General features: G+C 39.1%; 1 protein-coding gene across 8 annotated transcripts in view; it reads left to right on the plus strand.

Moving 5' to 3' along the window:
* RAPGEF2 (Rap guanine nucleotide exchange factor 2) overlaps nucleotides 1-13,760 on the plus strand; it is a 191,446-nt gene that overhangs the window by 107,278 nt on the left and 70,408 nt on the right. For 2 of the 8 annotated variants that reach the window (XM_009936923.2, XM_075421648.1), the window contains exon 1: nucleotides 11,201-11,761. The exons of the other annotated variants lie outside the window; for them this stretch is intronic. In XM_009936923.2, the coding sequence (XP_009935225.1) occupies nucleotides 11,702-11,761 (60 nt within the window). In that variant the 5' untranslated portion in view covers nucleotides 11,201-11,701. Of the gene's footprint in view, nucleotides 1-11,200; nucleotides 11,762-13,760 lie in introns of those variants that run through there. 8 annotated transcript variants of the gene reach the window in all.

The raw sequence follows: 13,760 nt of genomic DNA on the forward strand, positions 1-13,760 counted from the left end.
ATTTAAAATATGAAATTCCTGATATCATTTGGGCAGTTCCCATTAACCGTTTTTTTGTACAGAAGTGTGATGTTTCTTTATGGGAACATCCACTGGTAATGTTATAATAACAATATGGAATTCTTATCCCTATGCTCTGTGTTTTCTGGTAAAACACAACTTTTTAGCCACGTGGCTGCCTTCCTTCATCCGTCTTGTAAGGGACTATTACTGTTTAAAGTTATGTATTAGGTTATGTATTATTGTTAATGTATGAGCAATGCTATCACTTTATTCTGTGTAGCACCCGAAGCAAAACAAAATTGTTAGTTCATCATCCTTTTAGTAATGTCTACTGGCAAGCTAATGCAAAATTAATGACATGCAATGTGTTATTTACTCAACTTGCAGCTTCTGTCAGAGGATGCCTATTTTTATATATTACATCATCCCTGCTACAGAACTCATATATCCATTGGGATTTACTGTTCTTCCATTGCCTTTTGAAGGGCTCACATTGGTGTTGTAACTGGATTTGTAATTGTGATTAGATTTGGAAATTCAAAGAGAAACGTCGAAGCTATGCAGAATTTTCTTCAACTGAAGTGTCAGTAATATTATGTTCTTTTTTTTAGGTAGATTACTGACACTAGGTCCTGTTTATAACTTGTAGAGTTGCCAGTACTTTATGACCATGCATATGTGAAACTTTGGTTACTAATGGCATAGGTTTTCTAGAGGAGCGTGAGTTTTTTGCTTTTACTGACTTATGATGTGCTCTTTTATATTAGATAAAAGATTGCTTTTCCGAGATATAGGGTATAAAATCAAATGTGAGGTTTGTCATCAAAGCAGAAAGTTGTTTGTGCAGTAGAAAAAGGAATTTTTCATAACTTTTCTAAACTGATCTTTGCATAATGTAACTAAATACAAATATTGATTTTCTACAACTTAAACTTGATTAGAGCTGAGGAAGATTAAAAAACCAAACGCATACACAAGTTCTTCAATATTTTTAAATGGGATATCCTCATTAGCATAAGGTTGTTCATTTAGAAACAATGTTTGCATATAAAGTACATATGGTGAAATGGGATCTGCCTATGCATTGTATTTGTAGAATGCCAATACAGATCCTTTCAACACTGGCATCTCTACACAGATGAGCATCATGAGTGATAGTCCTAATGTGAACATCTGCCCACTAAAGCATGGAAAGAAGCTGTCACTTCATTTTTTCCCAAGCATCTGAGCCGCTGTTATGTGAGCTGTGCTTGACATAGTGACTTAAACATAAAATGATTAGTATTTAGTGTCAATCTTTCCACAAAAGGTTCTGTTTCTGAGTACTTTTAATAGTGCTTTTGTATTTGATTTGAATCATTTAAAACGATCATTTTGCTCAGTGAATTTCAAAGCTCTAAAAAATTAATAGAAGTAGTAGTTTAAATATCCTGAGCAACTAAGGAACTATGCATAGATTTGAAACATGGGTAAGACTGAATGTTCCAAGAAGCCCAGCGGCATCCTGGCTTGCAGCAGGAATAGTGTGGCCAGCAGGAGTAGGGAAGTGATCGTCCCCCTGTACTCCGCACTGGTGGGGGTGCACCTCGAGGATGGTGTTCGGTTTTGGGCCCCTCACTACAAGAAGGACATTGAGGTGCTGGAGCCTGTCCAGAGAAGGGCAATGAGGCTGGTGAGGGGTCTGGAGAACAAGTCTTATGAGGAGCGGCTGAGGGAACTGGGCTGGTTCAAGTCTGGAGAAGAGGAGGCAGAGGGGAGACCATATTGCTCTGTCCAGCTACCTGAAAGAAGGTTGGAGCGAGGTGGCCACTGGTCTCTTCTGCCTAGTAGCAAGTGATAGGATGAGAGGAAATGGCCTCAAGTTGTGTTGGGGGAGGTTTAGATTGGATATTAGAAAAAATTTCTTCATCAAAAGGATTGTTAAGCACTGGAACAGGCTACCCAGGGAAGTGATGGAGTCACCATCCCTGGAGGTATTTGAAAGACGTGTAGACATGGTGCCTGGGGACATGGTTTACTAATGGACTTGGCAGTGTTGGATTTATGGTTGGATTCGATGATTTTAAGGGTCTTTTCCAACCTATATGATTTTAGGTTTCCAAGTCTAGAAGGCAAGTTACTCTTTCACTTTCTATTTTGGATTTGCAAATACTTCTTTTTTTCTTGGACAACTGGTATATGTTAGCTCTTCACTGGTCTTGTAGTTATCAGTTGTGAGGGGGAAGGAAAGAAAAAAGCAAGATTGTGTCTCCGTTTTTTGAAATACTGATATTACAGCCCAAAGGTTCCATGAAAGACTGGAACCTATTCCAACACATTTAAACATGACCCTTCCATGACAACTTTTGGTGCACGAGTATCAAGCGAGTTTGAGACAAAGGAGGAGGAAATTAGAGACAATACAAGAATTCAGTAATAAATCTGAAATGGTAATTTGTGAAAGTAACTTTGAGTTATAATAGTAAATTAGAAGTAAATTATGTATATTTAGATTAAAATAGCTTGGATTTTTGTGTGTTTGAAGCTTTGTGCTGCATTTACTTTTGCTATTTGGAAATAATTCTGTAATTCCTAATTGTGAATTATTTCAAGGGGTTTTTTTTTGGGAAAAAAAATATCAAAAATCCTTAAAACTAAACATTTCAGAGTGATAGATTGAAAACACGCTTACGGGGTGAAGGAGTTGACCAAGGATCTTTGAGGTTGTGTCTGTTATGGTAGTTCATTGGTGGCGGGTTTCTTGGGGTGAAAGAGAAGGAGGTGCTTTAAAACCTCTTTGTTTAAAGTGAAGGAAATACAGTTGTTACAATGGTAACTACACATTCAGCATAATTCTGTTTCTCAGCTTTTAGTTTAGATTCAGTAGCCCAAGCTGCAGATACCAGGCTTCTCTCAAAGTGCTGTCATGGCTGCTAATGAAGATGCAGCAATGTCCGTCATACTTTCCAGGTAGTCTTACTCTTAAAATTTAAGCAAAGATTTGTCTTGGCCAAAGGTGCTGGTTAGAACAAGAGGTGGAATAATTTGCTTTGTTTAAACACTAGGAAGTCTGAAATAAAGTCTTCTAATGTGTGAATCTTTTTAATTTGTTGGGTAGATGTGTATATTACAGTGCCCTGGCTAGTCCTGCAAGTGTAAATGCCGTTGTCCGTGCTTGGGTCTTCCAGAAGGTGACAGTTCAGTTCAGGGAAGCTAACAAATCCTTAGTAAAGCAAGGTAGTTGCCTTGAATTTACCACAAGGTTACTGTGTAAATTCTTTCCCTCTCCTTCACCGCCCTGTTAACATGCTTATGTAGCCATACTCAGGTCACTGTGAAATGGAATTGTTCTTAGATGTGGGGCTGAGTATCCTTTAGCACTTTTTTGAATTCCTGGTGTTTACACATCTCTGATGGAAAGACTTTAAACTCTTTTTGTGTATAATGAAAAAAACTTTTGTGGTTTTATACAAGCTCTAGTCAAAGTGTCAGTATCCTGTTGTACGAGTAACGGGTACAGGGAGCTGGGCTTTAGTTTTGAGCAGTTAATTATCTTTGAATTTTCAGATAGTAAAGTTTTGACATGCACCTGGAGCAGCTGACAGGTGTTATGTGTACTGTTGGTGTGGCTGGCATAAAAACTACACAGATTGTGCTGTTACCCTGTTTTGCATTATTTGTGTGTGTGTGTATGCATGTGCTAAAACGTAAATATTTTACCTTTTCCTCCTTTCACTTCACTAACTTATATTCTGTGTATTACTCTTGAGTGTTGCAATTTGGTGAGTATAAAGGCCTGCAGCTGACTAGTTTTAAAGTCTGCAAATAATCCATGGTGCACAAAAGATCATCTTAAAAGTAAGCATGCTGACAGCTTTTCCGATAGTAATCTTGGAATACAAAACAGTGTAGAATCAAAATATTAGGGAGACTCGATCTGGTAGGTGCATTTCTACCTACTTTTATTTAGCACTTCTATATCTAGGTTACTGATCTTGTAATTGCAAAGGGAAAATGTAGCGTTGAATTTGTAAAATGGGACATCCATCAGTGGATGGTAGTTGGCTCCCTGATTTATTTGACTGGAGAGGAGGAGCAGGAAAGGGCATTTCTTAGAATTTTATATGAAGGTCTCTTTATTTGACGGATGTAATGTTGTGTGTTGACTTTTTTCCTATCTAAAACAATTTGGCTCATTTTACTTGATAATTATTTTTAGAAGTGAAGGACAGCTGAAGTTGCATGGGGTTTGTTACTGATAAAAGTGCAAGGTCTGGATGAATGATTCCTGTAGAGTTGCAGAGCCAGGGCACAAGGCTCTCAAGCTGTGTTAGTGCCCAGCGCATCACACAAGGGAGGATATGCGGGGGCATGAGGAGAGAGTTCTCCAAAAAGAATATGATCTTATGCTCGTAAAAGGTTTTTAGTGTTGATTTTAATTGGGAGCCCCTGGAGTGGGCTCCTTGGAGAGTCTCCCGGGATAAGACTGTGGCTAGAAACAAAAACATAAGTTATTTCCTTTCAGCAGACAATTGAAGTGAATAAAAATCCTCTGTAACAGCAACCGGTCCTTTCAAAGCTAAACTTCCTCAAAATACCAGAGATAAGTAGTTAGTTACCCCAGGAGATGCCCAAATAAACATTCAAGATGATGGACGGAAAGCACTCCACATGACATACAGTAGTAAAAATGACAGACAATTTCCACCGTTATTTGGGGGATCTGGAAACTTAATGGCAGACTGGAGTGGAGGCTTTCTGCCAGTCTCATCTACGTCTGCACCTTGAACATTGTGATGAGAGTTTCAGATTCGCTCTTAAGGCTTCTGTGTAAGTTCAAGGAAAACTGTCAGAAAGCCTATTGTATTTGCTTAAAACAAAAATACTCCCCCTTGATTACCGCCAGGATCTCCCAATGAATAAACAAATGACAAGAACCAACAGAAAACCAGCTAGCATTTAGAGAAGATTGGAAAAACCTGGGTTTTGTTTGGGTTTAATCCATTAATATTTTATACTGAAACATTAAATAATTGTTCCCCTGCCCTGGGTGGTCTCAGATACTTTCAGTTCTGTGCCAAAACAATCATGTTCAAACATGTTGTTGTGTTTCAGATAACAGGGTTCCACGGGGGTGGTAAAGAAGATAACGGTGTAGTATTTGGGCAGTTGATTGACCTAAAAAAAAAAAAAATCCCAGAGTTTTGTTCTTACCTTTTAGCAGTGCAGTAGCAGCATGCACAGGAAAGAGGTATGCAGTTATCTGGCTTCCACGAAGTTTTCCTGCATTATTATACAGTGAAGAACATGAAATTTTGGGGGTGCCTTACATAAGTGAGGAACTGGAACTGTCTCTGGATTCCCCCTGTGAAATTGCTATGGGCAAAGTGATATGTGGGGGTTTTGTGGGTGGGTTTTTTTTCTTTATTTTTCTTCCAAAATAGTAAGGTGATTTGTATCTCAGTAGTGAACCTTGTCCGCAGCAGGTAAGCATGTCAAGGTGGTGTTTAGGTCAGGTAAAGAGGCCTTGCTAGCCCTATATGCCCGATATCATAACTCTTGACCTAAAAAGAGTGTTTGCTTTTTTGCTTTCATGCTTTTTTTTTTCACAGTTTAAAAGCAGAAAGCACATTCTCATGTTCTCTGATTTAATTAACACATTACCTTAAACTCTTGTCCTCACACCAAAGTGAGAAAATTTTGTGAAATTTGGGAAAACCTTCATCTATACTGACAGACTGCATTTTTTTTCCACTCCTCAAGTACTGAAACAGTTAAGGAAATTAAACTAATCTGTGACCATTCTGCCAATTGAAATCATTAATGTGTCAAATTGTAATGTCTAATTTTTAACATTTAATAAGTGTAATGTACACTATATAAGCCATGTTGTAGGAATTAAACTTTGGGCTTGTGTAAGTGATAACCCTTTGCTTTATGTAAAAACCACAGGTAAATCAGTTAAAATGTCACATAAAGTGACTTCACAAACATATATACTAAATACCATTTTGATCTTGCAAGTAAAATTTAATAAGTAAGACCTAAAAGTGTTGCAGAAACACAAAAGATATGTTGATCTTTAAGGGGGGGGGGGAATGTATGTGTTTTGTTTTTTGTTGAAAGTGGTGTTAGATTTAACAAATAAATAAACATGGAGTCTAGAGAAGAGTCTGTGTGCTCTGTTATTGTAGTGAGCCTTTGCTCAAGCTGATTTTGTGAGCTAAATTCGATACTCTGAAAATGGGACATCTTGTGGCATGTGGGATGAGCATCCGTCAGTTACAGGTTTTCTTCATGTCTGTTCTAACACAATTGTCACATGTAAGAGAATTCGACAGCAAGAATTTTAAATGAATACTTGAACTTGCTCCCGTTTTAAGATGGATGGCATGCAAGCAGAACGTTTGCTGTACTGAAAGCAGAGCTGTGCACAGAAGGTGACAAACGAGTCTGCTGTCAAAGGGAAGATTGGCAGTCTGCGGCACATCCACCCAGCTGAGGCACCAGCCCGACTGCTCTGGGCTTGTTGTTAGTTTAAAGATCCGGATTATAGATGTGGCAGCAGCTCACCAGAAGGGCATTTGTTCAAATGGTCTGTAACATTAGTAAATGTGTTAGCAAAACAGCACACATGGCTCCGTTGTAACTGGTGCTTTGGTGTTGCCGGTGGTGTGGTTCTAGTGATGTTCGTGCCACAGCTGTATGAATGAAAAAAGTTATTTTGACAAATACTATTACTTTATCAGTGTGTTTTGGCCAAAGTGGTATTTTAGTCATAGAAACTCACATTTGAGAACAGATTTTCCTTTATTTGACAGAGTTTTATTTCAAGTTCTGAAAGTTCTGGAGGAAATGCAAATAGGACAGGTGTGCCTGGACCACCCCAGGTCTGCGTTACGCTGATAAACAGGAACTCGCTTGTGTGAAATTGGGTCATATGGCCAGAGATTTAAATTTCTGGCAGTAAATTTGCCTAAATACATTAGAATAAGACTTTCATATTGTATGGGACACTTCGATGTATCATAGCATTTGGAGTGAATTATTGTTCCGGGGTTTTAGTGGTTGCAGTTGGTGTTTTTAAATCTGATGGGAGCATCAGATTGTTATTTAGCAGTCTCTCTCATGAGGCTAGTGGGAGCGAGAGAGCATCAGCAGCATAAAATTTAGAAGCACGCTCCTGGGAACTAAAGAATTTTGTGTCCATAGTCCTGAGCTTAAAATTAAGTTTTAAACCTCCATTTTTTTCCAAGTGAGCGGGGTGGGGGGAAGCAAAGACACCTTTACCTTATTTTCCTTGAAATTATGTTCTCCATTTTTGCACTCTTCAATTTAGCTGTCTGTGTTCCACCTACACAGCTGTGTAATATCTGTGTAATAATCCCTTCACTGTGAATGTTTTTGGGACACACATAATGATTGTGGATTTTTTCCTTATTCCTTGGTAATTATGTTAAATTTGACCCCTTCTCCCCTGCCCCCCCATTTTTCTAGCTACTGGAGTCATGAAGTGGCAGTAAACTTGGTGACCTTACAGTGTTCTGCTGTCTTTTGCCCAAGATTTTGAACATGAAGGAAACAATACTTTGCATTGTGTTCAATGGGACGGGGGAAATGGGCTAACTTCTGGTTTTGAGGAGGATGGTTTCTATGTACGTAATCTGTATAAAATTTTAAGTACTCCTATAAATAGTTGCAAGTTAAGGTGACTGCTTGAAATTGAAGATTTGAGGTAATCTGTTGTTGCAGCATTTCTCATTAACCTAAAAAGGTTTAATACTCCAAGCATTGTTGATGCTGTTTAGGAGAATAATATCGATATGAGATTACGTTCTAGAACATAAAATAGCGAAGAGGCATTACAGTCAGATGCTGCTGAGCTCTGTATCAGTTTCTACCTTAAATTCAGAACAACTGTTTCTGAATCCTGAATCCTGTGGGTAGTCCAAGGATGTCCTAACGTTTGTGGTTACTTCTGAAAGGATTTTTTTTACCATTCTTTTCTGCGTCTCATAAAGAGATGCCAGCTTTCTTATAAATGTAATATATTGAAAGCAGCTGGGGGTAGCCCATCATGTCCAATTACTGCACATCAGGTTTATTAACATCTCATTTTAATTGCCTGAAAGCATTAGCAAAAATGTTTTGCTGTTTTCAAACTTTAAGTCTAACCAAGGAGTTCTTATATGGGTTTTGAAATACACATGAACACAAAGTTGCGGTTAGGTTTTATATAAGCTGTTCATACTTGCTTATGATAGAAACTTTCCAGGATATAATGTTCTGATGTCTGACACCGATATATATTCCATTCATTCTTTACTGAAACATATGATGATTCACTAAACTTCTGCATGAATCATTTTTTTATAAAATACAATTTATATGTTATTATTTTCTGATCTGATAATGGGCAGTACATACGATTACACTGCACCACTGTACCTGGAAAGTGGTGGACGTGGTGGCAGTTCAGGCAGGAGTAGGGAATGGAATCAACCGTTTATTTCTTGAAATTGTTTTGACTCACAAATTGCCTGTGAGTGGTGTTTTCTTTACTTAATTTCATAAATATTACTTTTCATATTTTGAACATAAAGAGGATTTTTTCTGTTTTGGAAACCACCAAGTTTTCATCAGTCTGATGCACGTGAACATCAGTCAGACTTAGGTTCCTTGAAATTCTGCATTTGTATATGAAGTGCTGACTTAATTTTCCAACAGGCGAGTAGAGGTGCATAGTAGTAACCAGAATAAGTAGTAAGGAGGCGTTTTATGGCACCATCATCTGGAAGTTTTGGCTTTCACTACTGCTTTAATGTTTTTGTTCATGTTTTCGTGTTACTCTTCAAGGCTTATGCCACAGAAACTTGGGCTAGATTTTAATTGGAAATACCAACGGATGCAGAGTAAGATGTGTGTAAGGGAATTCAGAAAGTGGTGTGCTCTCTTGCTGCGCCGGGAGACGTCTCTGTCTTGGCAGAGCTTCATTTTTTCCTGACATGAGCGTAAAACCCCACAGTCCAGTTCTGCTCATGGTGTTAACCGCAAGGCCACCAAATCGGACTCAGGAGGGTTTTAACAGCTTTGTCAACAAGTAATGTTTTTAAATTTTATGCAAGAGAGGGTTTGTCTAAGCTTCCTAGAATGAATAACTTCCGCTATTTCTGGTCAGCACTTCATCAGGAAATTGATTGCGCTCAGCATTAGACTGTTTTACAGGGCTTAAGCATAATTTAACATTTTAAAATCACCGGTTAGTTGCACTGGCACGTTACAAAGACTTTTAAAAATTCTAAACTAATTTTTGTAATTCAGTTGTTTAAAGAATAACTTATCTTTTAGCATATACTAGAAGACCAAGGGTGCAAGTGTCATTAAACTCTCATAAATGTAAATATATTCAATTTAAAATGCGCTGTGTGTGAAATAGTGTCCATAGAATAATTGTGGAAAAAATGGACCAGATATTTCAGGATCTTTTCTTGCTTTACTAGAAGTAATTTCCGCTATTTTTTATAGCCTCATTTACTAGCAGTCATTGTCAGTACCGAAAGAAATCACTGTGCAACAAACTAAACTAATTATCCATGGAGATGTTGTTCTGGGGGAAGGCAGGTGCCGATTGTATGACATAGTGTTCATTTTTGCCCGTGTGTTTAAGTCTTTTTTTCTATTGTTCTTGTTAAAAAAAAGAAGACTTTGAAGTTACTTTAAGCACAGATGGTCTCTGATTTTAAAGAATGTGTTGTAAATGTGTTCTAGGGGACTGTGTTGAAGTTGCAGCCTGATGGCAGAGTGGCACATTGCTGTTTGTCCTGGCTTGGTCTCCCCTCAGTCCGCTGGAGTGAATTCGTGGCGCTGAAGATGTGCGGTGTGTAGGGCTGGCGGTTAGGTTATTGCTTGAGCACGCTCCCCGCTGCGTTTCAGCTCCGCTGCAGTGTGATGCTGCTAGTGAAACACGAGAAGTGGTACGGTGTAAATGGGAGCGACGGGGGAGATTTCTGAGTTTGAGATATAATTACAGTCAGAGGGGAGAATTATAAAAGCCAGATGTATGTCATTCTCTTCCAGCTCTTGCATCCCCTTTTGTTTTTAGCGGAATCTGTGTTTTCGGTGTGCAAGGAAGAGCCAGAGCTATATTCAGAAAGGCTTTAAATGACGTGTTAAAGGCTTCCGGACGTTAACCTGCCACAGCCCCTGGATATCTGTGGCCTGCGTAGCCGCTGAAAATCCGAGCGCTATGGGCATTCTGTTAAAATCAAGTGCCCTGTTTATAAATACTTGATGTTTACAGCTCTGCAGCAGCGCTCTTTTGGGTGGGGGAAAAAGGGAGGTGATGTCAACCCCCCGGCTTTATCCCCATCTTCGTGAAAAGTCGTGTTCAGTTCAGGATTTGGCGAGGTAAACGTGGGTCCCTATTCCCACCCTGACTTCAGTGACACTCTTGGGAGCCGGCAGCGAGCGGATCCCTCCCCTCTGGGGCTGCCTTGATCTTCAGAGGCTGATACCAGCTACAGGCAAGAGCTTGCTGTTTTATCTGCATTGTCCATCACTGCCGTAATGAGTGAAATGGTTAAGTATCCGAGGGGGCGAGCCTCAAGGAATGTGTCTTCCATTTGACTTGAATATTTCGGTGGATAAAGGGAGAGGGAGGGAGAGGAGAGAGAGAGGGAGAAATCCACTTACATCACCCGAACTGCATTGAGCGTGTGCCTGTGTGCAGGTTAAGAGACAGACTACAGTGTCTTTGCTTTCTGCAGGAAGCAGCAATGCCGTTTGTATCCTAAGAGGAATTTTTTATTTAGAAAAGGAAGCATTCTTTCTACCCAGGAAATGGCTTTCCTTGTGCGTTGCTATGCCAACTGCCTGCAGCCATGGTCTTCCAAAGTAAGCACAATAACGTAATTATATTGGCGTATTGCATTCAGACTCATGATTCTCTGGGTTTTCGTGTGTGTGTGTAACTGTGTTGTATTTTTGTTGCTGACTCTTTGGGCGGTAGACGTGCTTGTCTTGATTGCGAGGGACAGGCATCGTAAAATTAAATGTCCATCAATGTCATGCTGCTAAGATTAATCGTGCAAACTTGGTTAGCTGAGTGGAACCGAGATCACTGGTCACTACTCTGTCAGCATCATTAGCAGCCAGGGGAGGAGGTCCCTCTTCCCGTGCTCTGCCCTGATTTTGGGGGAGTGGAGGGTAGTGGTGGAGAGAGGGGAGGCTGCGTGTGTCAGTGTGTGTGATTGCAAATGAAACAGGAGTATTAACAATGCTTGGCTGAATGCTGGAGGCTGGTTCCTGCACCCTGACTAATATAACACTGTATTAAGCCTTTTTGAGGGAGTCTCTGTGCAGTCAGCCATTTTAGCTTTTTTTTTCCTCCTTTTTCTTTTCTTCCCGTTCCTCAGGCTCAGGGAATGGTTTTGTTCCCTTGGATGAATGCTGGATATGTAGGGTTTCGTCAGGCTCTGTGTGTCCTGACATGCTTAGACTTTCAGTGTTACAAAAATGGAGACGAACGCTGTCATTTGGATTGCTGCTCTGCACTACAAGTGCGAGGGGGGTTTTGAGCTTGCCAGTAGTGACACTTTTCGCTCCAGCTTGGTTTCCCCCCCTCCTCCTCTTTTTACTTCAATGCTGTAGAGGGTGACTTGCCATCCATAAGAAATTGGTACATGATGTGTAAATTCAGTTCAGCTTATGTTTCTTCATTATGAAACCACTTGCAATCCCAGCTAACCATGGAGTTATGGGACAGCAGGAGAAGCACTCAGTAAGTATTGCAAATTCTGTTTGTTCTATCAATAACCTGTCGCGAGCAAAGTGCATGGAGATTGAAACCGCTTGTCGTCCTGCTCACGGGCTTTCCTGCTTGTGGATTTAATAGTGGGTTTTGAGGGAAGGCTGCACCTGAGGTGGCATTAGAGTCTGTGGCTGTATTTAAGATTGTTTTTAGCTTAGAAAAGACAACTCTGTGGGTTCTTTTTGAATGTTAAAAACGTACTGAAAAAAATGCTGACATACTTTGATTGGGCAAGAAGCTATGGGCATTCTGTTAAAATCATTATGCATTTGTTAAAACTTTAAAGAAATACTCAAGCTGTATAACAAGTGATAGAATTGTAGGTGGTGATAAGAATAGATTTAGTCTGTCTAGCGTGTGGTGCTAGTGTGCTGTTGCCTTGTAGCATGGCGTTTAACATCTGTGCTACACTTCTGCTGAAAACGCAGAAACTGTTAGTAAAACATGGAATGAACAAAAGGCACAAGTACTGATGCTTTCTAATTGATCCCATGAGTCAGCTACACCTTTGTCATGCTTTAATCCCATAGGCTGCCTGTGTTTATTGTTTGGGAAAAATGCATTCATAAGCAGAAGAGCAAACATTATTTAACAAGGCCTCAGGTGTCAGGAATTAGACATGTAGGTTTTACATGACAAAAAGATTCTAGAAATGTAGATTCTTATCGCTCAGCTAACACTTTTACATCTTCATGCTAGATTTTACATGATTCAATATAATTTTCAATCTTACAATTTGTTTCTTAAAAAGTTATTTTTATATATATGTTCTGTGCACAGTGTGTGTTAGAATTTGCATGGGAATGTGTACAGTAGGTTCAGCATATACTGCTAAGAATCGTAAATATTGGGAAGATGCGATAGCAGGAACTTTTTAAAGTAGGAACATTTTCTTCAGGAATTCAGTTTTGATTGTGTAGAAATATGGAAACTAATCTAGAAATGTTTCAGAATGTGACTAGTAGATTTTTCTTATGCATGTGGTAGACATACCACAGTTTCTTGTTGTAGACTGTTTGGTTCCATTCCCCCCTTCTTAATTCCATTCTAAGTGTAAAGGGGTTCATGTTACCAAATCCTTCGGTGTTCTTGAAATATTCAGAACTTAGTCTAAAAAAAATTCTCTTTTCCTCCTGAAACTCAGGTACTGAAGAAGCTGAAATAGAATAGGATACCTTGAATTTGCAAATAGGAACAAAATGAGACAGCTGCATTTGTATTGGTTTTTCTTGCTCTTTTTACTCTCTAAACAATGTTGATGAAAAGTTCAAGATTGATTCTGGTAACACAGCAAGTCTAACTAATAAAAAATAATTGCTTATAGATAAAGGAAAAAAATAACCTGGCATTTTAAAGACTCTACGTTACAAGCTCTGTCATATTTAAGTTATATTACTTTGATTGAATTAAATCACAGAGATAAATTTCACTCTCTGGACCAAAATGTAGGAATAATAAAAGGGAAAAGGTCAAGGTATTGCTTTACATCAAAATTAGTTTAACTTAAGAAATGTCCACATATATGTTAGAGAAAGAAATTATACTTTGACATGGGGCTGGCACACAACTGCAGATTTTGTGTGGACAAAAGCCACAGTTTAAAGTTTACACAGAAGTTTAAAATGAAACTGTTCGGACACAATGTAGCTCGGTAAAACCCACCTCTTTGGCAATGAAACTTTCACATGCTTTTTGTGCAGGTAGAGGTTATTTCCATGCTTGCTCTCTGGGTAGAGGTTATTTTGCTTGGCAAATGGGACTGAAAGATGTGCTTGCATGGTAGAGAGGGAAGGCAAGCTTGGAGTTTCAAGGTATGCAGACTTTGTCTGGCTTTGCCTAGAAGGAAAAGTTAATCATTTTTGTTGATGAGTTATTTTCATGTTAGTGTGTTCTCAGAATCCTAAATCTCTTATTGATATCTGACTTGAGCTTATTTCAAGGAGAACGCCTTAATTACTTCTGTGACATC

Source organism: Opisthocomus hoazin, chromosome 5 (genome assembly GCF_030867145.1).
Source record: "Opisthocomus hoazin isolate bOpiHoa1 chromosome 5, bOpiHoa1.hap1, whole genome shotgun sequence".
Taxonomy (NCBI): Eukaryota; Metazoa; Chordata; class Aves; order Opisthocomiformes; family Opisthocomidae; genus Opisthocomus; species Opisthocomus hoazin.